This window comes from Rhyacophila brunnea, unplaced genomic scaffold (genome assembly GCF_057557595.1).
Source record: "Rhyacophila brunnea isolate RB1 unplaced genomic scaffold, BYU_Rbru_1.0 scaffold_20, whole genome shotgun sequence".
Taxonomy (NCBI): Eukaryota; Metazoa; Arthropoda; class Insecta; order Trichoptera; family Rhyacophilidae; genus Rhyacophila; species Rhyacophila brunnea.
The window spans coordinates 34,996,392-35,021,249 of NW_028232860.1; the positions used below are offsets into that span (position 1 = coordinate 34,996,392).

The 24,858-nt window shown below is 33.7% G+C and overlaps 1 protein-coding gene across 1 annotated transcript; it reads right to left on the bottom strand.

Moving 5' to 3' along the window:
* Window positions 1-1,437: 1,437 nt before the first annotated feature.
* On the bottom strand, window positions 1,438-17,308 carry mIF2 (mitochondrial translation initiation factor 2). Its single transcript, XM_085948019.1, has 13 exons — window positions 17,211-17,308; window positions 16,933-17,083; window positions 15,549-15,675; window positions 14,371-14,534; window positions 12,319-12,499; window positions 10,619-10,795; window positions 9,775-9,824; window positions 7,986-8,200; window positions 7,062-7,266; window positions 5,863-6,088; window positions 4,641-4,946; window positions 3,036-3,176; window positions 1,438-2,349 (listed from the first exon to the last, which is right to left on the bottom strand). Exons 1-13 carry the CDS (start codon window positions 17,249-17,251, stop codon window positions 2,177-2,179), a joined length of 2,157 nt encoding a protein of 718 aa, XP_085804145.1. The 5' UTR covers window positions 17,252-17,308; the 3' UTR covers window positions 1,438-2,176.
* Window positions 17,309-24,858: the final 7,550 nt, after the last annotated feature.

Genomic DNA, 24,858 nt, shown 5'->3' on the forward strand with positions numbered 1-24,858 from the left:
TTGAATATTATTTATTAGATTTTAAATAAATAAAGTGTTTATTATGTGTCAATTCGTGTTAAACGTCCTTGCCATTCCCAGGATTCTGAGAAGACAGGAAAAAACGGGTCCAATGGCCTTAATTTCTGGATACATTATCTATTGAACGATTTTGGTTTAAGAATTTTTCGATAGATGGTAGTATATGGTTAAAAATTATCATTTACTGCGGTCTGTCGCAGCGGCGTCAAATTGGCGCCGATTGTCCAGAAGTACTTTGTCAACAGCGGCGTCAAATTGACGCCGCTAGGGCGCGATGGGTTAAATAGAATATGTTTCCTTTATTTATTTACAATTTTTCATCCGTTATTATTGTTTTTTTTTTAATATAACTGATATAAAAATCACACATAGCAGTAGCTATCTCTTTTCCAAATTGTCACTCACGACTTATGCAATACTGTCACTAAATGCGACGTAGACAATAATTATTGTTCTTTGATAACCAACGAACAATAGGCGCAAATTTGTGTTTGGAGTCAGAGTATGGACCTAATAGGTTGAGCAAGTGGCTAACATCTGTTTCATTTAAAAATAAAAATCTCCAGCTAAAAACTGTTACAAAACCTCTTCGTGAGGCGGCGAAGATTCACATCGAATTGTAGAGCCAACGGAAAAAAATAAAAAGCTATCATAATATTGTGGGTCCTGGGTTCGAATTCTGGGTCTGGCAAATACACAAATTGTTTTTCAATTTGTGTTTGGAGTCATAGTATGGACCTAATAGGTTCAGCAAGTGGCTAACATCCATTTCTCGTAAAAACAAAAATCTCTTAATAAAAATATCCATCCAATCAGGATCGGATATAGTAAAAAAAAAAAATACACACTGCAACATTAAATATCTTAAGTCAGCTGTGTCAATCATTTACGTCTTCATTATAAGGCCCAATGAATTTGAAAAAAAAATTTTGGTGTTACATATTTCTTAGATTTCAGTTTCTTTATACACTTAACTTACATTGAACAAATTTTTGAGAAATTTTTACTTTCTATCATAATTGACAGGATTTATAAGAAGGATAGAATGAAAGTTTGTTGAAAAAAATAAAGTTTGGTTTTCCCATAATTTGATTGATGGTGATTAATTTTTGATTTCCACATTTTTGCTAATACAATTTCCAACAAAAGGGGAAATTTCTCACAATCTAGAAATACTGCACTGACGGGAGGAGGCTATTGGCGGGAGGTTAAAAACGTAACATAATTAATTTTGACAGGCGGGTAAAAGATTTGTGACAGAATGTAACCATGGGAGAATGGGTTGTATCAAAAATACTGAAAATGATGCGATGCCATTTAAGGGTGACCCCTTATCCATTGCTTGAAATATTTTTCATCATGAATTGTTAAGGATTGACTGAAATACGATTTAGCCAAGGGAAGTACAAGAATTTTAAAGCCAACAGATGTATATTATTCATTTTACTAAATCTATGTTTACATAATAAAATTATTAATCTATGTACCTATACGCACTGTGAGTACAAAACCATAGTAAGTGTAAATTTTTCGATTTCGAAATATAAATGTGATATAACTTGTAATAATTTTGAGGAGTCCGATATGGCATAATATACATAATGAAGCTATTAGTTTCAAAGTCAGTAATCACCATTTTTACTTTTTTGATATTTTTTTGTTTATGATTCTGTATGTAGGTACTTTTCAATCGTAAGTGCATTCATTGAATATCAAAAACAGTTTTGTTTGTTAGTTAAATAGAATTAAATCGGAGGTTGATTACTAAGTCGTTTATATTCATCAGCTGCTATTTTATATATTCTACGATGAACTACATTATTATTTAAATAATTACAATAACGTTAAGTACATTTTATTTTACTATTCGCTTTTTCTAATTGTTTACTAGTATGTTAGCAAAGATAATATGGGTATTCTATTTGTAGTCGTAGTAGTTTTTCGAGATTATCTCAAAATGGCAGAATATGGAGGTTACCAACTTTGAAACAAACAGCCTCACTTAAATCAAATATTCTTGAGTACATGAAATCTATAAACCCTAATATTGTCATTTACACTTATTATACTATTATAATCACTGGGCATTATATATGTAATAACTAATTTACAATGTAACGGGGTGTATGCTTAGTTACTATACTAAAATTGTACATTAAAATCCTGGATTCCATTTTGATTCACGTTTCACATCCACCATGTCATAACAGACGATGGTATCACCAGGTTCGAGATCTAAAGAGTTGTCTGAAAATTTTAAGCCGCATTCCAATCCATTTTTTATCAAATCCACCTCCGTTTTCAGGTGTTTCATTGAGCTGAGGTTACCTGGAAAAAATAATAGTGAAAAAACAAACATTACAGTGGCCGGTGGCAATAGCATTTATTGTGGTGGTACACGTTTCACATCAACAGGCCAATTCTAACATATCACTTAACATCAAAAAAGAGCTAATTGTGATAAATATATCACATTTATCACTTTACGTATTCTGGCGGTTGATTATGCAAAAAAGTTAACCGTCTGAACTGTCCAAAAGGTGATATCTTTTAACAGCCCTTCTCTTGGCCGTGCTAACTTTGAGAACGAGACAGAGTACGTCAATTTTATATATTGAGAATTGAGATGCAAGACCGAATGTTTCGCTGCAATCACAATGACATGAATAATAAAATTGTAGGTTATGTTAATAATTATTATGTCTGATGTGTCAATTCAAAATCCTTGTGTTCGGCAGCCGCCGATAACCGTTTAGTGTATAGAATACCTTCCGTGTTAATTTGGAACAATGATAATAACGGAAACAATGATGATAACCGTTAAGAATAGACCTACAGGTAGACAATACCAGACTTATTTAAGAGATTCTGTGTACGCTCGGTGTCAATTCATGATAAATTTATAAATACATTGCTACATATTTACGACATATAAGATTGCTTTAAATTTGGAACGTGTTGTAAATTTAAATATTTCTATGATTAAAATAAGCATAAGTAATAATCAATCATACCATCGTGAATTTTATTGCCGTCTCTCAAAATCCTATACGAAGATTTTTTCTTCAATACTCCAGAGACACATCTACAGCCAGCGACTAATACCTTTTTCTTTCCCTCTGTTATTATAAAATTTTGTTGAACTGTGGCTTGACCTAAAACATTACGATTAAAATTTGTTCAGAAGAAATTTGTGAAACACAAAATTCAGCAGGGTTACATTGTGAAACACAAAATATAGAAGAGTTACAAGACACTATTTTTCATGACAGACATGAATATAATAAAATTTATATTATGCATATCAACTATCTATTTTAAATATCTGTTTATTTGTCCAATTTTCTTATTTTATAAGCCATGGGAAAAAAATATCAAAAGTTTGCATCGAAATATCGAAGAAATAAAAACGTAAGTCGTGTTTATTATACCTACTATGTATAATAAATATGCTACTATTTTCAAACACAGGTTGTTCCAATACTGTTGGAAAATTAACTTTGAATGACATTTTCTGAAGAAAAATACACTTTAAAGGATTTTTTAGACAGCAGCCTCAAACCCGGCTTTATAGCACCTGTACACTTGCATGGATTTACTTGCACCAATAGTGTGTATTTTAAACCATTGCGATAATAATTGTTTACATGTAAAAGTGTTGACTGTCTCGTCAATCTCATTCTTCAAGAGAAAGCGAGACGCGATGTTGTCATTGTATGGTGCTATTTGACAGGTCGTGAAAATCAGTAAACGTCAAAATGAGTATCTGCGTGGTGTAGTTAGTTTTTTTCTCGGTAGGTTCACCACCATCGTTCTACTGCAAGGCGCAGATATCGCAGTCTAATTGTTGCTTGAAAATTCAGAAGCATCTGAACTTTTTTGATCCTTGCATGCATCTTGCAACTTGCACGATAACACGTGTTTACACATGCATTTATGGCTACGATAATACGTACTGTCAGCAGTAAATCCATGCACGTGTAAACGGGGTATTATTATATACAAAATATCAAATCAAAATAATGCGAAACTTTCAAATGTGGCTTATTCCACAATCATTCAGTTTCAAAGACGACTTGTTTCACATTAACCAATAAAAGCTTTGGGTCATGTAATTTAACATTTTAGTGGTACATACTATGTCATTTGGTTGCATACTTGCATATTTGGATTAATCCAAATTGTAAGTTGCAGAAACGGCTCAATCCAACTTTCACTTTCAAACCCGGCTTGATAAAAACATTAAATGTAAATAAATTCATTATTAGTATGAAATTTGTTTTCTATTTTAAATATACTACACTACAAATGAACCAACTAAAAAATCAAACAAGTTAGTCTTTTATTAGTCTGTAAAACAGTTTATTGCATTTTGCCGCAAACTACGTTTTTGGGAATGAGCCGTGTTTGCAAATAGTGGCCTCAAAAGAATAATATTCATTTTTTTTTCTCAATTTACTTCGAAATTAGATCTTGTCATTGCAACATTCTGGGAGTATTTCTTCTTTGGAATTAAATCGCATTTTTGACACTTGTTAGAGATGCTCTTCTAGCTTTATCAATTTGATTCCGATTTTGACAGACTAATAACAAAATAATAATTAAGAATTAGTGGGTACCTAACACTTCCTCCTGCTGAATGACCGGAATTCGAAGGTTAAGTTCGCTTTTAATATCATCCACCATCTTGTATATTACATTGTGGTCTCTGATGGTGATCTTTTTATCTTTCAAGAATGGTTCCAATTGTTTTGGGACCTCCACATTGAAAGTATACAAAATGGCATTGAATGTTTCTGCCAATTCTACGTCAGTCTCAGTAACATTACCGATGCCAAAATGAACTATGTCCAGCTTACACACATCATTCTCATCATATGTATCCAACACGTCCAATATGGCTTCCACTGATCCATCCACGTCACCTATTTAAAATAAAATAACAATATTAATTACAAGTTAATTAACACAAGAGTCAAATTACTATGAATAATTATAGGCCCAGATGCATAGAATGTCAACACTACGTAAATCTAATACGTCAAAAATGAATGGCAGATACAAAAATCTTAATTAATAAGACAACATTGCTTCCCACAATCAAAATTATTGTCATTTTAAAAATTCAAATTGCCTGATAATTGAAATACAACAGTGGCGAAAGGTGGAGGTAGGCTGTTAAGATCCGGCCCTTCGCCACTGACTTTCCATGCCCACAGGCATTTATATTAGTAATTTATTCAATTAAAAACCATAATAGATAGATGCAAATTATCAAATTATTGATGGATTTGTTTAATTGTGAATTTCATACTATATTTAATAACGTGAGATGTGTGAATTATGAGATTCTCATTAATTAATAGTATGTATTAGTATGTCTGACAAAATTTAGTATGCACTATTTATGTACACAGTCTACTTCCACCCTTTACCACTGCCATTAGCCTTTTCTATGCCTCACGATATTACTATGGCAGTATCTGACAGGCCGCAGTTCTTTAACGACACACATTAAATGTAGAGTGAAGCTCTTAATAAAATCGCTGTAATACCGATAATTTGTGGCTTCGTATTTCATAATTATTCAAACAGATGTCACTGTGTGTTTAATTTTTTAGATTATGCAAATCAATCGACAGTGACTAGTAATTTGAGTTTAAAGTCGGACGAGATAACTCGCGAAATTTGTATGTGCGGCCTGTAGATCACGGCCTCATACGAGTGAGAAAAGTCGATGAAGGCACAGAACCGGTTAGTTGTATGTACATGAATACACGAGAGCATGAATACGTCTTTAGACTGTAGCCATAACAAAATGTTAGAAAGAATGTGGTTTACCTTTAATAACAACATTCAAAGTGGGTTCATCGGAGTCTGTATACAATTTGGGGCGTGGTCCTTCACGTCTAGTTCTAAATCGGCCCATCAAGCGTCTCTTTTGTAGAGCGTCTTTGTAGGTTGTTTGATGTTCCGCATTTTTAGCGGTTATTGCCACTAAATCAGACTCTTGTTTTTTTTGCATTTCAACACTATGTCGCCAGCGCATCACTTCGTTAGCGCGTCTCTATGTAAGAAGAAGAAGTATAGAAGAACTTTAATTCGAAATCGATGAGACCGAAAATCGAATAGAAATTCGAATTACGAAATATAAAATGTATGTCAATAAACGCAAAACTCGATTTTGAAACAATTTTGTAACATTGTTTCTGTTTCCGATACATTTTATTTCAGATTAATAATACCAGTGGTGACTATTGTCATTCATTCATTGGATCAACGGAAATCGCTATTAATAGATTTTATCAAACTTAACGAATATTTTGATTAACAGTGAATTTCAAATTAACCGTGTTCGTATTAACGGAGTTTTACTGTATTACCAAAATTATTGTGGCTACTTATAGCATAAAAATATATTTCTATTGTTCCTGTAACTTGCGTATTCAAAGAATTAGGCCTTGTCCACATGGCACGTTTTGACTCCCACACATTCCAGGTACATGTGACCTCATTGAGCCATCCACACGCACTCGCACCGTGACGACTGTCGCGCGAGGTCGAGGTACAGGTGACCTCATTGAGGTGTCCACATGCACTCGCGGCAATACACGCGCCATGTGGACAAGGCCTTAGTGCAAGCCAGAGGTTCCCAAACTTTTTCACGGCGCCCATGGTGCATCAAAATTTTTCCAGAAAACTCATTTCCACATTGATTTACACAATATATTTTTTCACAGCAAATGTATGGGAAAGGGTTTGCTTTTGTTTTGACGTATGTAACCTGTGGGTGGGACATGTATGGGTCTGTGATGAGTCCTATGCACAAAACTGTAGGTATTTAAGCCCAGCTACTTTGGGAACTACTGGTGTAGGCAATAAATAATCCTATTGCTTTACAAGTATATGTTGTTATTTATCCCCTTTGACACAAAATATTATGTGTTAACCATGTAGGGGTTCCTCGCGATTTTTAACATGTAAGGTTAGGAAACTCTTAAATTTAAAGAGATATCGTCAATTAGATAGCTAAATATTACCTCACATGTAACTTCAATCATGTCATCGCCAGCAGACGGGAGTTCTTTCCATCCGAACACTTGCACGGGAGTGGAGGGGGGAGCTTCATTAACGGTTTCTCCGCTTTCGGAAATCATTGTGCGGACTTTGGCCCAACCCAGGCCGGCCACCACGATAGAACCTCGTTTCATGGTTCCACGTTGAACTATCACAGTTACTAACTTTCTACAAGAAATAAGAAAAATACAATTTGTAGTACTTACACTTTACATAATTACATATATTTTTTTAAATTATAAATATCTTATTGTTTAAAATAAAAGTTATGAATAAAATGTAATGTAAAATGCAAGTTTGTAAAAATGTTGCTGTCTGTGTGAATGCCACCCTTAAGGTAAATGTGCCATCTACCAGAGGTACCTAGTGAAAAAATACTTACGGATCCTGCAAATTACGACGTTTTCTTGATAATTCACATTTTAAAGTGTTTTAATAAATGCGTGCATTTGTATTTAAAAACAATAAAGAGAAAAATAGTTTTTATTTAAAGTCAAATATTATAAAATGTGAATTCGTCAAAGGATCCCATCTAATTATTACATATTATTTTATGGTCAAGTTTATTATTAAAATTCAGTTCATTAAGTTTTCTCTAATGTATTAAAAAGCTTGTTGACTAATTCATAGTAGTTTGCCTCTGGTAGGCGGAGTATTCACCTTAAAAAGAGCCGTATAAGGACACAGTGGTGTCTTTAGACAATTTGCCATGTAAAGTAAATTAAAATTTAAATGCGCGGGCATGTATCACTGTTTTGTCATAATGGTCGCGCTGTCCAATGACAAATCAAAAATTCATTCAGCCCATGATAAATGATTTTTAATTTATCGGTCTGTAGGTCATCAAGTTAAACATTTTCAGGTTATATTGTGTAAATGACCCTTACCCTTTTCTTGGATCAGTCTGAGCTTCAATAACCACTCCTTCAACGGGTCCTGAAGGGTCTGCTTTGAGGTTCATGATTTGGGCTTGCGCCCCGATGGCTTCCACCAGGACATCTAAGTTGGTGCCTTTCAATGCGCTAATAGGCACCGCCTGGATGTCGCCACCCAAATCTTCCACCATCACTCCGTGCATCGATAGCATCTTTTTTGATGTCTCCTAAAACAGTTTCTTCTTCATATTTAATTAAATTAACCATAGATACTCTTTTCAACCAAGTTATCATAAATCTAGACCCAAAGTGGGTAATCTAAAACTGCAAGATTTGACTCGATGCAAAAAGTGAAATTGTGTTATTATCCAACATTCGTTAGTCAATGACTATAATTCCAATTACAGTATAACATAATATCGTTGTTCTATCTTGGAAAACTCATAAATCCAAAACATCTTACATATTTCAGGAGACAATAAAAACTATCTAATTTTTGTTTTGAATAGAATTCCGAAATTTAAAAATGAACCGAATGAATTTAATTAAATACATCTTGTAAACACACAGATATTTAAAAAATGAAAATATAAAAAGTAGGTATCATGTAAGAATACTATTGGATATTAATTGCTGAACTAATAACTTTTAAAGACTGATATCATAGATATAATATCTCATTAGTTAACTCCATTAATTTCCAATACATTACCATTGTTCCTAGAATTGATGATTATGCACTTCTTGAGTGTAGTATTTTTATTGTTTGTAATTACTATTGATCTATTGGCTTTAACGATTTATTATACGCTTATCGGGTGTATTATTATTGATGTATGGTGTTTTTTACAGACGCTTCAACTATTCATAATTTGATTTCTTTTATTTTGTTAACTGTCAATTCATGTTAGAACTGCATTGTATTGTTGTTTTGCGTTTTATTAAATTAAAACAACAATTCATAATTTGTTTGTTATATATTTTTCTATTGGATCCTTGACAGGTATGTAGGTGACAAGTTTTTACCTACTTTATTGTATTGATTTATTATATAAGTTGGAGTTAATAGTGTTCATTGTCAGTGTGTGTTTGCCGTTTGGTGAGTCTGAAGATGCCGAAAGGCGAAACCAGGGTCGCAAAAAATGACTCAAATGGAATAGTACAAAAATTAAATCCATTAGAATTTACACAGATTTTTATGGAATATCTACATACTTCTATTTGTAAGATTCTTGCACCTGTAACACATCTAGCCATTTAAAATCTCCTGAATTATGTCCCATGGCTTACACGTCGGCTTAAAATGTTGTGGATCGCAGGTTCGAATCCTGGGTCGTTGTTTTTCAATTTGTGTTTGGAATTGAGTATGGACCTAACAGGTTGAGCAAGTGGCTAACATAACAAAATTCTGTTCCTCAAACCTCCACTCTGTGGACGCCCTTTGATTTTATTAGGATCGGACACATCGGAATTTACAAACCTCATAAATACTGGGAATTATTGTCATTTTGTTTTAAAAGTTTGTTCTCTTTTTAATTTCTAAATTTCGAATGTCCATTTAAAATGAAAATCGCGTGGTTGTCTCTTAAAAAAAATATTGAATTTTCTAGATTTACAAGATAGAACGACAATATTTTGTAAAGCAATTTCACATTTCTCCAGCGGCGCTCTAGTTTTACTTCAAAAACATATTACAAACATATTACAGTTTTTACAGATTTATGTCATATGACTAAATGATAGCTTTTAGTTACAGATTATATTTAAAATTTATTAATTATGTTATAAAACGTTTACCTACAATGTCAGCCTTAGGTTTATCAATCTTATTAATAGCAACTATCATCGGAACTGAAAACAAAAAAAAACAAAAAATTACACACAAAATATTATCTAGGCACTGAAAAACTATGATTTACAATGAATTTAAAGCATTTACAAGGTATTTAAAACGTGCTACCGAAAAAAAAAGGTTACTAAGCTAACGATGAAAGCTGAAAGTTGTTTCATATTGCAAATTTATTGGTAGCAAACATCGCATCTGTCAAAAACGATAAGCATATTTTATCACAATTTAATAATTAATTATGAAAATCATAATATCGACCATTTGGAACATGAAATGTGTTACGACTTGAAACAAAAACAAAACTTTCACATAAATCCTTTGATATGAAAATGGGACTTTTGAAACTATAGGACTCACTCATGCTCCAAAATATATTTTCCATGATCACGGTGCGATAAAAATGTTACGTGCGACACCACTGCTCTCAGAATGATAATGAACCGCATAACAGTACATCATTATTTAGATAATTTATCATGTAAAATCGCAAATGACGATATATAAGTACACAAGTACCCAAAGCAAAATGTCAAAACAGGCAGTCATTTTCAGCAATACATTCTACTAATATAAATAAGTACTTACCTATATCAATTTTTCTATAGTTACCTACCAATTCAATAATTTATACTAAAAACACACTGACATAATGAATTCGCTAATAAACCTTATAATAGAAAAGGTTCATTTGGTTCCCTAGATGTATATTATAGTTCATCTCATTATGAAAGACTGTATTTCAAAACAGCATTTATTATTTAAAATTATAATTTTAATATAATAAAGGAATTAAAACCTCCGGCCTCTTTCGCCATCCGGATGGATTCGAGAGTCTGCTCCATTACTCCATCGTCAGCTGCCACAACGAGCACCACCATGTCTGTGACATTGGCCCCACGTGCTCGCATGGCAGTGAATGCAGCGTGGCCGGGGGTGTCGAGGAATGTCACCAGCTCTCCGCTCTTTAGAGTAACTGAAAACAATAATTTGGATGCTGTTGATACAGGCAGACATATGGGGGCGGTCTTACGGTCTACACCAGTGTTTCTCAATCGAAGTCACAGCCAAAAGTCAACTTTTGTTGCAACAAAAGTCAGCTGAGGCATGGTCTAAAAAGATTGTGACTATGCGATGCGCGGATTGTGCAAATGACTCGAGGCGAACAAAACATAATTTGTCATAAAAATTCTACATGCGTCCGTTTAATGTTATGTTTATTGTTATATTCGTAATAACATATTCATTGACATGTTTTCTTTTTCAAGTACATGCATAACGTTTTTTAGTCATCTTTACATGATATAAGAATATATTCCTCCGACACCATCACAAAACAAATTGACATGCTCACACCTCGACTACCATTCTCGGATTGGTGACGAGTGCGAAAGTGCAAATATATAGAATAATAAATTTGGCATTCTTTTTATTGAAAATACATAATTTTGAAACGCCTCAAAAACACAGAGTAGGATTTGAGCACACATATTTCACATTGAATCAGCATCCGTCGCTTCAAAGACAACCGCTCTAGCACTACTCTACTGTGGGCCGACCTACAGTAATACTGTCTCTTAATATCATTTGCCTCATTACTAACGATGGTGATCATTGCAATTAATTATAGGTGTTATCAATAATCTCCTTCCTAGCTAGAACAATCCTCCGCTGATTTCGTTGCTTCAGTCATTGATATTGATGATGATGCTACACAAGAATGGATCATGCCCTCCTGACTTCCTTTCTTCAACGCCACCAGTGATCACAGATTACCAAACTATCCAGGCTACTTGGATATCTTCGAACAATGCGGCCAAAGAATTCAAGAAAACGTTTCTTGCAAGTGGATGACAAATATTCTTTGATGGCAAGCTTTGCAGCATCATACCTTGAACGCATTGATTCTCTGAGAGCCCATGTTTCAACACCGTATAGGAAGATTACAAATATCAATATTATAACTTATCTTAGTAGTTGTGATGCTGATATTTTTTCATATTGACTGCTTAATCCGCAAACCGGCTAACTCCATTTGGGAAAATTGTTCAGGAAGGAGAAAAAACATAACAATTTAACTATTGAGCGGAGTTTAACAATTCCAAAAATACACTTGAATACTATGAATTAATACACTATTTTAGCTTCCCTTTATATATAAAACAAATTATATAAAGAGCGGAGTTGTTCCATTTACGATATTGGGAATTAGGCACCTGTAGTTGGGTGTTTGGTGTGAAGAATGATAACGCATTTATTTATAGGTTTAGGAATTTGAAATTTTGTGAGCATATATAAAACATGCTTTATAACAAAATGCCATCGAAATCTCATTTTTAGTCAAAAGTGCAGTCAGCTAGTTTGCTGATTAAGCAGTCGATATCTTGGTAAGACAACTAACTCATGGCATTCTTTGTCTAATTTCCTTTTTGCAGCTACCGGAGACATTGATTCTTGAGACAAGCACACACAAAATTATTATAAAATGAGTCAAAATACCTGAGAATGCACCAATATGCTGAGTGATCCCTCCAAATTCTCTGTCGACAACGTGGGTATTCCTCAGTGAATCGAGCAATGTCGTTTTGCCATGGTCAACATGACCCATCACCGTCACAACGGGAGGTCTCGGTTTCAAATTTTCAACAGGGGCAGGAGGATTTCTGACTGCGTCTTTACTCTGAGGACAACACAACAACCAAACTAAGATATTTTAGTATAATATTAATAAGTAACACGAAATTCGATAACTTTTTTATGGTTCGATAGGTATCTTGGTTGTAACACACTTATCAAGACTAGGGAATCCAATCCCGAGCCAAAATTCTGATCCCGGGATTTCGGGATTACAATTTGACAATCCCGGGATTGGCAATTTTTCCATTGATAATATAAAAAATTTATATTTACAAATAGCATTGATAAAATCGGTCAGAAATAAATCTAGTATAATTTATACTATTTAAGACATTTATTGTTAATATTGTATACGTTCAATCTTGGATATACACAAGTTTAACGGAGTAAATAATATTGTAATTTAAATAATAATGTGAATTTAATAGGAGATTGCTGTTTCTGATAGTAAAGACTTAATGAATGTATTAGCGAGGTTTAAAATAGTGAAGCAAATAATCATGGCGTACTTATAAATACTTCATAAATCTAATTAGTCAGACAAATATGAAACTGCCGTAAAACGTATGATATCATGGTCGAATTACTTTGTTAAAAGTGCGAAGCATTGTTTTTTTTCCAATCTTTCCATTTTTAATAATTTATGTGAAAAAATAAAATGAATCAACATATGGGTATAAATCAAACTTCATTCAAACTCTGTTTATTTCTAATGTAGTTATTTTTTATTAAGAGTATTTTTTCTGTTATATTTTCGCTTTTATTTTATTATCCATAAAAATTGATAAAAAAATCAATCCCGAAATCCCGGGATTATGTTAATCAATCCCGGGATTCATAGGTATCAAAAATAGCTCGGGATCCCGGGATTGGAATCCCTAATCAAGACTAAGTACAGTACTCTCTCAGTAATCCGCCACCCCAAAAACCAGACAAGTGTCCAATTAGTGAAAGCGGCGGATTATAGTGCATGCATACAAAATATGGTAAAAATTAAAACAGGTATTTCGTAAAAATAGTTTTTTTTTTAGAAATTTGTACTAGCAAATTACGGTTTAATTTATAATCAAAATCAAGTATTTACTAAATTATACATATTTATAAACTAAGTTTATTAACTAAATATTAAACAGTAAATCACTTGACACAACCAGTTGTTCAGTGAGGCAGATATTCTTGAATGGCTTAGGATTCCTGGTTTTCCCTATGACCAAAAGATTCATTTTGTGTGTCCCGGTTGCATTGGAGCACGGCATAATGTTGATGCGCTCCTTGGGCACTTTCCTCATTGGTACATTACTTTCTTCGCAATGAATGTACGTTTTACGAAGGAGAAGTTTCCAAAATAAACCCGTCTCATCTACGTTGTATACTTACTTGTACGCGGCGGACTACTGAATTTGACAATCGAATACCGGCGAATTACAGAACTTGATTTTGTGCTTACAACTAGTAAAAATAACGGCAGATTATAGTAGTTGTCGGATAATCGAGCGACGGATTACTGAGAGTGTACTATATGTGATTAAGCGGTTTACCGTTGCTTATACATTGATCAGTTGCGATGTGTGTTGGAAAGAGATAAGTGACTTGAACACAGTCATATGTACAGGAAGTATTTGAATATTATTTCATCTTCAGCATCCTAAGTAGTATTTTTTGTTATAATTAGTATATTTTTTATTCGTATTAATTCATATATGTTTTAATAAACCATTTTTTTATTTAACGAATAATTCACAAGATTTAATAATGAATGAATTCAAGATGAAGTACTCACGCGCACCACAAAGTGTCAGCATGCGGGAGGAGAGTATCGATACAAAATTGTCCAAAACTGAATCTTATTTTGGCACATCTGAAAAAGTAGTGATATTGGACTAACTTAATAAAAATATTTGTTGTGTGACTTACGATTATTTCTTCCTTCACTCGATCCTCAGGCGGCAAAACAAATTTAAATTTACATCCTGATATTTTAACAATGTTTTTAATGACATCCAAATTGTCAATAACTGAAGACTTCCTGTTGTAGTCTTCAGTTTTATTTATATACATCATTGCTTCAAATACATGATCTGAAAAATAAACATATATTATATGACTAAATTAAATAAATTAAAAAAATTAACAAGGTTACGGTATCTCACAGTTCACAGCAGGGTTATACTACTGGCAAATGGGAACACTCCCGGAGGATGTGATTAGCGTTCTGCGATTTGTCACAAATGCATGAGTGGGATTATATTAGGCAAAGCTGACAGAGTTCATCAGCAAAACCACCGTGACCAATTAAGAACTAGAAAGTCAAGACCCACTATATTCAGGCTGCGGCACAAGACTGTGAATTTTGATCGTAGTGCTATTTACTGCTTATTCTTCGAATGCAATATGGTTATGATTATTGTGATTGGAATATGAAATCGAAAATTTCCATTTACTGCTGACAGGATACCCCCAGTCCATTCGAAGTTTAGCAATAACTAGCACTACTATCGGAGTGCCTTGAAGAAAGTCCAATGGTCTAGAATCAGCCTGATTATCTTCATGCACTATTTAATGTTAAGAAAAACATATATTTTTGTTGGCAATACCAGAACCAACTTCAAGTGACCTTATAACAGGGAGTTAGCTTAAATTCATTAAGTAGTAATATTAAAATTTATTTGTAGATATTTTACGTTACTGACTGAATTGGATTGCCTGTAGGATTGTAACATAAAATGAACGTCTGTCAGTGAGCCATTTCCGAGAAAGGTCACACAATCGTCAGCCAATGACGGCGTTCAGGTAAAGAGAAAGCAACGATGAGTGAGAATGGGTGATGGTTACATATTGTCGTCACTTGCCACTTACCTCGGCAGTTGAACCCTGTGCTGGCGTGCATATGTAAATTTACATTCTCATAATTATTGTATACATACTCTGTAATCATCCTCTATAAATAAATATTTTTCCATTACTAAATTATCGTTTATTGGACGTGGTCCATCACTCTTGTCACACTCGCTCGGCTCATCGATGACCAAATGTCACACTCGGACTGGTCTAGTAATATATTTAAACTAAGAACGTGCTAGTTGATTACTTACCTACATCTTCACCGATTGAATTAGCCACATCCTGTACAGTCATATTTCTCCATATCTCGACTACAATACCTCGTGATTTGGTTTTTGGTGAATAGCGAATAACTCGTCTTCCAGAATTTTCAACAGCCTACATAGATAAAGAAAATTGTAACAATATAAAAATTTTCATATTTAAAATTTGAGGCTATTTTAACATATCAATTAACACCCAAAAAGTGATAAATGTAATAAATATATCACATTTATCACTTTATGTATTCAGGTAGTTAATTATCACAAGAAGTTAGCTGTATCCTTTAACACCCCTCTCTAGGCTGTGTTAACTTTTAGAGCGAGATAAGAGTATATCAATTACATATTGAAAATTGAGATGCGACTATTTTGAAAAATAATCTATGTTACGGGTCACGGCCGCCGTTTTAATTTATAGTTTCCCGCGAGCTGTCAAATATCGAGTGGTGAGTAGTAACATTTTTTTTAATAGATACTGCAATGACAATAACATATTCAATAAAAAACGTCACTGTATCCCTGTCGCGTCGACCACTATGTATGAACATGACAAATATTTATTTGAATATGTAGATGTTGAATTTAGTTAAAATTGAAGAAAATTTAAATGAATAGACATTATTTAAAATGAACAGTTTTGAGACTTCTTCCTTCGCGGCATACCCTGAGACGGGTCTTTTTACTGGTTCTCCGCCACCGCTCGCTGTCATCTGTCAGTGAGCGCAGTGTTGCCAACCGAACTGTAATTACAGTACATTTTGGTTCGTGTACTATTAAAAAAGTATAGTACGTCAAAAATACCACAATTTTGAAAAATGGAATTAATTGAATTCGCCGGTTGTGCGAATATTACCCGTTGCTTATTTCATTGCGTTTAAAAGTTGTCTATATTGTCGATGTTTAAAGTTCCGTAAAATGATCGTACTTCAATCACAGCAAATCGTAATAACGTGAAGCGAGAGACGTAGTGAGTATAATATATTTAATATAAATAATATAAGATCTCAGTGTGCGATATTAGTCTATGAGCGTAGTCTTGCGTTGTATACTCTAAAAACTAACGTGACAGTTAATGACGGCGGCCGGTGTTAGCATTTTTCGGTCGTAAGAGGTGTTTTAATAAAGCTGGGCAACGGAATTTCTCGAATTCTCCGTGACAAACAAAAAACTTACATTTTCAATACGTCCTATAATTTTTGCCGAAATACTATAATGTCTTGGACCGCGTACCATAATTCGATGACAAAAAGATAGCTGAATTCCGAAATGGCGACTGACAGATAAAGACGACGGAGAACCAGTAAAAAGCACTCCTGAGACTTCTTGCGACATACAGTTTGGCAGACACTGGTCTAATATTTAATAAACATACCCTTTCTTCTGGAGTTTTCCTTTTCTTTGACCAATAGAAGGAAGTATGGAAGTTTCGATGGAAGGCGAGATACGAGCAACACCTGTATTCGGTGGAGTAATCATAATACTTTCGGCGGACTACTAAATCTCTAGGTGCAACCGAGGATAACCTAAAAATAATTACGATTACATTAGCGTCTTATATTTGTATCTGTGCCTCAATTACATTGGCATACATAATTCGAAATTATTTAAATCGTTAAAATGATTCGATAGATTTGTATATGTATGGTTTACCAATGTATTATCCGTCCCCTGATGACAGATGCCATAATCATTAAACATAACCTCCAAATCGAAAGCAGTTCAGGTCATTTGTTGCATAGACAAATATTAATTAATTGTTGTGTTGCCAGTAGGGCCGTCAAAAAGTATTGATACTTTGGAGTATCAATACTTTATTAATAATTGGGAGGTTCTGATTATATGATTTTTTTTAAAATACAGTGGCGTGCCACAAAAATGTCGGGTCGTTGAATTTTTATATATTTATCCCTGTATCCTGTGCAGGCATACCTCGACCAGGTTCCTCATTGCTTTTGGTAAAAGGGTTGAGGGAGTAGGGGATTTATAGACTAATATACCTACTACATTTACTAGGGGTTCGGTTGTTCATGTTTGCGCTCGCGCTTTATTAATCACTCACGAACAATAATTGATACAGATACTTGCAAGGATCGATACTTTCTTTCGATATGACGGCCCTAGTTGCCAGATAAAAAAAATAAACGAAAAAAACTCTTTGGAACATAGACTATTATACTTTTGTTTAAAGGTAAAAAATCTAGGGGCGGCATATGAAAGTATGGTGAAGCAGGCGGGTATGGTGAGGCAGGCTGGTAATCAAGTTGCGGCCAAATTTACACGTTAACATTATATTATATGGGTACGTTATAATGACCAAAGTAAAATCCTCCGTGATGCCCTGCATTTTTTTTTCTCGCAAGTTCTCGGCTATTGTTGGTCTGCTTCATTTAATTGTATGAGAAAGCCGATTTCTTGCCCCTCTTTTTATTTTATATCTCTATGTAAAAAATCCTACTGAACCTACCTAATGAACGCACCAAGCAGCCTCTCATCACGTTGAAAGTGAAGAGGCGACGTTGGACCTGGCTCGGCCACGTGCTGCGGATGCCAGAAGAGAACTTCAACCTGGCTTGCCTGTTCCTGAAAGCCGACCGGATTCCGGCATCCTGGAAGGCCGCTAAATACAATCTACAGAGTGTATACGGCGGAGCTACGGAATGCTGGTTTGACCTGGAACGAAGCAAGAAGACTGGCAAGCGACATGGATTCTTGGAGGCACCGCGTGGTTTCCATATTCTCCAGTTAAGGGCCGGATATGGCAAAAGAAGAAAAATCCTAATTAAAAAAATGCATTTCTTTCTTTTTTTTGACCATGTTCGATCCTAATAGGATCATAATATGGGCCTCCACAGAGTGTAGGTTTGTATTAACAGATTTTTGTTTTTACAAGGAATGGATGTTAGCCACTTGCTCAACTTATTAGGTCCATACTCTGACTCCAAGCACAAATTGAAAAACAATATGCCGTGTATTTGCCAGACCCAGGATTCGAACTTGGGACCCGCGACATTATTAAATTTTCTCTCCAAAATGGGTTTGAATTATTCCCGTTTCTACTGAAGTTGACATTGCAAGAGACACAATTTTATGCTTTCCCTTGAAACAGATGGCGTGTTATAATGAAATTAATAATATGAAGGTAATTTGAAAAGTTTGGTTCGTTTATATTTTAGGGTACACACCTGACGATTTTCTGATTTTTTCCCCTATTTCAAGATACTAATTCGTGCAAAATTGTCATTGGAATGGTTGATTTGAGGGATGGCAGCGCATGTTCATTATATGTAAAATAAATAATTTGATTTGAATAAATTATATTTGATTGCCATGGTGGAAGAGAATTTTTCACAAAGGATTTTGTGCACCCGTTTACTTGAGACTTTTTGAGTAGCACACTTGAGTACGTGGCGACCTCAGTCTTGGACATCTGCTCCTGAGACATTTCCAGACATAAAAATAAAACCCACCCTATCGTCACATCTCAACACAAAATATTTTAGACTGTGTCTAAATTATGCCACATATTATATAAAATATTCTTTTTAACACTACAACAGGCCATGACAGTAGCTTAGTGAAACAGTAGAGTAGTTGGTAATATAAGTGAATCAATCATAAACACCCAGACATTGAGAAAATCTTATAAATATAATATGATCTCACTGGGAATCGAACCTGGGTGAAAGGTCAGCGTCTTATGCACTGGACTTTGAGGGACATTTTTAACCCCCCTCCCATTCTATTCTCTGAGTAATTTTGTACAAATCCCTCTCTTTACAATTAGGACAAAAACAGAGGCGCGTTTAAATGCGCCCGCTATGTAAATTTGTATCATTGATATCGATTTCTTTTCAATTAACATGAAGGTATTTTGGTAGGTAGGTATATACAAATGCACCTATAAATATTAAGCAATTAACAGATAATAAAAGTTTAAAATTGTCTGAATGCATTGATTTATTTGGAAAATTATAATTAGATTGTTCATTTTTATCGTAGGGGGCCTCAAAATCAATGAGTGCGTCGGGCCTAATGTCGCTAAATGCACTACTGGAGACGATTGCATGTAAATTGTACATAAACCATGTCACCGTGAGCTTTCTATCAGAAAGACATGACCTTATCGTCGTGGTAAATGCAATGGGTCGTATGTCAAAGATACCAAACTTTTCAGGAGAGACAAAAAACTATCCCATCTTAACCCCATTGCACTGATTTTTTTCACAAATTTATTTACTTAGTTGAATTTGTTCCCTGTTAAGACTGTTATCATCATTTTGACGTAAGATGAATATTTAGAAAGTTAGGTTGACATACGACTATTTGCTGGTCAAAGTTGGCAACTTTTGTTGACATAAGTCCAATTTTTATGTAAACATACCTAAATTGAAAATACTAAAATTAGGTATTTAGAATGAAACATAATATATTATTATATTAATATAGACATATTATTATAAACGTGTACATAAACGTTTAAAAAGTAAGCTTAGACTAATAAAAAAATCTTTTTATCTATAAATTGGAGATCTGTTTAAAAATCTGTGTTTAATTAGGCACTTGTGTAGAAACAATTTCAATGTTTAAAAGAAAAGATTAAAAGTTAATATTCAAAACATGCAATATTTTTAAAAAAGATTTATTTGAAAATATCATAATTTAATTAAGTATTTGCATAAAAATAGACCAGGTAAATACATACTTAAAAGAAAAAAGAACAGTTTTAAAAGAATATTTTTTTAGAAAAGTAATTTGTAGGTAGTTTTATTTTGTTATCTTCCAAAAATTTGTGAATAGCAAGCTGCTTTGTTCCATCACTGATTGTATCACACTTAAAGGCTGTTTTTGGCCTACCCATTTGAGCATGTCACTATGCCCACCACAACATGGACCTATGGTCTTAGATTCTTTTATAGACGTCTGTCTATACTTGCCTGACTCTTCACATTTCTCAAAACCTGCATAAGACTTGCCTAGCAATCGCAATTGTGAGTTTTTTTGCCTTTTCCACTCTTTACAATCATTGCTTTGCCCTTTTCGTTTCCTTTAATCGACTTGCTCAGTAGGTTCGTCACTATAGGTGTCAGACTGCATAGCAAACTCCTGTAAGTCTTCTGATTAGCTTGATTGATTTGATTCAGGTTGATACAGAGCTTCAGAGTCACTACTGATGTCAGATAGTGAATGTTCAGGGCCACTTAGATATTCAGTCATCGTCATATCACAATCTATATTTTCTCTCGTGGCTGATTGTGTTGATACAATGTTGTTGTTGCTTTTGATGAATGCTGTTGATGCTTGTTCTAAAATTGGAGTTTCGACAGTCAAAGTATTATTAACCTCAGCGAAATCGAGTTCTATTTCTCAACCAATATTTTGAAAAGTGACTTCAAATGGATGCTCTAAGACCAAGAGTTCAAGTTCCACTGCATTCCCAGGTTCAACTTGTAACGCCATATCGTCAGTGGTTCCTACTACTCCACAGGTTATTTGAGGTCCTAAAGAAAATAATGATTTTCAAATTTGATAATCGTTAATGCATCTCAGCAAAATCTCATCTCCACTCCATATCTTATTGTTTTGTGGCGATATAATCTTATTTATTCTTACCATTATTATCTGGTGAAGTAATGTTGCTGACTGCTAAAGACACCAAGTACCGCCCACGACTTCCATTAATCATTTTGATAGCTTTCTAAATAATTATTAACTAAATAAACAGTGTCTTATTAAAACTGTCAATCGTGATTGGTGAACAAATAATTACCTACTTTGGCAATAAATAAATGAGACAAAAAGTAATGTTAGATTATCTGTAGAAAGAATCTTGAAAATTTTACTAAAACTAACAACAATAATGTAATTATAAAGTAAATTTAAAAAAAAATACTGATTGGTAAATTACTTACAGCGTATTATTTGACGAATTCTTTAGTATAAAGTCAAGAACGAGGAATAAAAACAAACAAAAACATTACTATCATTATGATGAGCTCTGACATACGACTGTTTGGCTTGACCAATATCAATGACGTGTCGGTTCGTCTTTTTGCAAGAGTTGGGATAGTCGACTTCTTATTGGTCTAACGACATAAGACCTATTGGAGGTAGTGTAGATGACTGAGCTGGTCACTATGGTGCAATAAAACAAAATTGAGATTTTTTTGACATACGACCTATTGCATTTACCACGACGTTATACTATACGGTCTCCAATTTTATTAGATTTAATATGAACATTAATTCAATTTTCATAGCTGATTTTAGCAAAATTCATGAATTCAAGAACGAAAACCTAACCCAACAAATAATCCAGTATATCGGCTATTTTCAAACATTCTTTACTGCTGGCCTTCTGTAAAGTGTAAACCGACAAGAACTTTGTTTTATTTAGCCATGAATTTTATGTCAGTATTATATGACCCAAAGAAGTTGGACAGTCTTTAATATACGGCCATATATTTCCGATACAACATTTCACGGTGAAGTGTGATACAGCGAATACAACCGGACACAACGTTATATATAGTCAACCCCAGGGATAGGAAATGATTATTTTGCACAATCGCAACTGAACTGCCATAATCCAAAAACGTCAAACAGAGAAAATCAGCTTTGAAGTTTTTACCTTACGCATTTTTGTACTGTGTTTTTGAAATATGTTTAGATATTGAATGAAGTTTTGACTTTAATTTGATGACTTAGAGAGATATGAAATTTTCGGTACATATACTATGAACGATAGACAATGAAACATAGTAATTAACTCAAAATACGTAAATTTGGACTTGTGGCGGTTTAGTTGCGAGGGTGCGATTTATGGTTTCGTCAAAGGAGTATGTACTAAAACAACAAGTAACTGTAAAATAATGTTTTTTTTTTATTCACTAAACTGTTCATAAAAACTTAAATAATAGTTATAGGTACTTCAAAATATGTTCATACATAATAATAAGATTGCGATTTCCTTTAATTTAAATACTATTATAACGTAAAAATATTCTTCCACGACGCGCAACATTATTCTTGCGGGAATTCAGCTAACAAGTAAGGAACTCCATCTATGTTTTAATGATTATCATAAAAATGATATTATATAAAAATACAATTTCGCAATATTCACAGTCATAAAATGTACAGTTAGGTTAGACTAATCAAAAGTTTGTACAAATCATCTATTTATATGGTGTAACACCTTTATAATTAAAAATTAATTAACGGAGATCTGTATTTCCAGTAACCTTACGGAGGCTTCATAATCTTTCACCAGATGTCACTATATATCTGGATGACATTTAATTATTATTTAAGATGTTATTTTTTCTGGAGGTATGGCATATTTCTACCATTTAAAATTTATTTCTGTATCTCAGATTCAGTGTATCGTATGTGAAGTTTCGCAGAAACAGAATCAAGTAACAATATTTGTACATATCAGTAACGAAGGGTGGAGGTAGGCTGTTAAGATCCCCCCATACATAGTGCACATTAAACTTTGTTAGTCATACGTATTTGTTTTTATTCAACTAAGACAACAAAAATTTACACATGGTATTGGTTAGTATTTAAAAATCAATTAAGCCCTACGTAAACCAAACCATAATAGTTTTGGTATATTTTGGGCGATATGACAAAATTGTGCACACTTTTTCAATCATACTTATTTGTTTTCGTTGGATTAAGAATACATAATATTATTACAAATATTGTTGGTTCATTTTTTTAAATTCATCAAGCCCTGCCTAAACCAAACTATAATAGAAGAAAAAATATTATTCTATCTATAAAATATCCAAAGTTATGCATGATTTTTGATATTTTATAGATAGACGAGTATTTTTTTGACTATTATCTATTATGGCATGGTTTAGTTGAATTTAAAAAACTAACCAACACCATCCGTAAACTGTCGTCTTATTTTAATGAAAACAAATAGGTATGACTGACAAAGTTTAATGTGCACTATTTAAGGCGGATCTTAACAGCCTACCTCCACCCTTCGCCACTGTTACATATAGTATCAGATCTCTCAGCGCCGATTCACGTTTTGAATGCATTACAAAAACCAGAAATTCCTAAAAATAAAATATTGAAGTCCATTCATATTAAGCGGTTGAAAAATCTTAAACTGTTTTCCAAAAAGTGTTCTTTTCGGCCACACGATAAACTGGCTCTCAGATACAAATTTAAAATGCTATTAATATAGTTATAATATACTAAATTTTTCACATCAATCAGTTTTTTTTTCATGGGGTGATTGGAGACAGAAAACAATGCTGAGCAGGTTTTGAGTGTTGTGCTCCCATATGCATGTGAAATAATTCATATTCATACATTTAATGTAAAATAAATTCATCAACTACAAGTAGCACAACAAGGCATGGAAAGTTGCATGTTTGGTATAACACGGAAAGACCACGAAACAACCTAATGGATAAGGAGGGACACAGGAGTATTCGATGTGATATAGATTGCCAAACTGATGATATGGCAGTGGGCCAGACATGTCGCTCAGAGAGTGGACAACCACCGTACCAATGAAGTCATAAAGTGGTACACATGGGGTATTAAATATCAACACGGCAGCCCTAAAACCCGTTGCATCGATGAATTCATATACGTGGAAGTGAAGAACTAGGAACCGAGAATAGTAGGAGCTAGGGTAGGCTTTCATTCATCGGTGGGTCGACCCCGGCTGACGATGATTCCATAAATCTATATTGCGTATATGAAAAAAGATTTTGCACACAAAGAGATGGCATATAATGGCAACATTGTCTGCTGAGGAGGTACTTACAAGTAATCACCAAAAAATTAGCTTATCCTCTACTAGAGACCGACAGCGATAACTTAATGTGCATTGGTTCTGAGAACTAATAGCTCGCAATGCAGTGGTAATACTCGCATCACGAGACTAAGGGCACGCCTCAAGTTATAGTTGTCGATCTATATTTAAATACTTTATAAATTTAAAGCTAACAGATACAGCATTAAATTACAAGAAAACTCAGTAAATATTATGTTCATCTTTTTTCTTGAAAAAAAAATCACTGATTATATATTATACAATATGTATAATTAATAATGCTATATTATAAATTAATCATTGAAAGAGATAAGGTACATTATATATTATGCAAAATTAAAATGAACTACTATGTAGGTATATCAAAATAGTTGCCATATAACCTAAAACAGATAAGAAACTTGAAAACATATCATGCAACCTCTAGAAAAATTCTTCTTTTAGAAAAAAATACGACACCCGACAGGACTAGAATCTGTAACTGCCGGATTC

Coding starts and splice junctions, on each gene's coding strand:
- mIF2 (XM_085948019.1), bottom strand. CDS start 17,251: ATGATTATGGCATCTGTCATCAGGGGACGGATAATACATTG. Junction 15,676..16,932: donor GGAAAACTCCAGAAGAAAGG/GTATGTTTATTA, acceptor TTATCTATGTAG/GCTGTTGAAAATTCTGGAAG. Junction 8,201..9,774: donor ATAAACCTAAGGCTGACATT/GTAGGTAAACGT, acceptor AAACTGTTTTAG/GAGACATCAAAAAAGATGCT.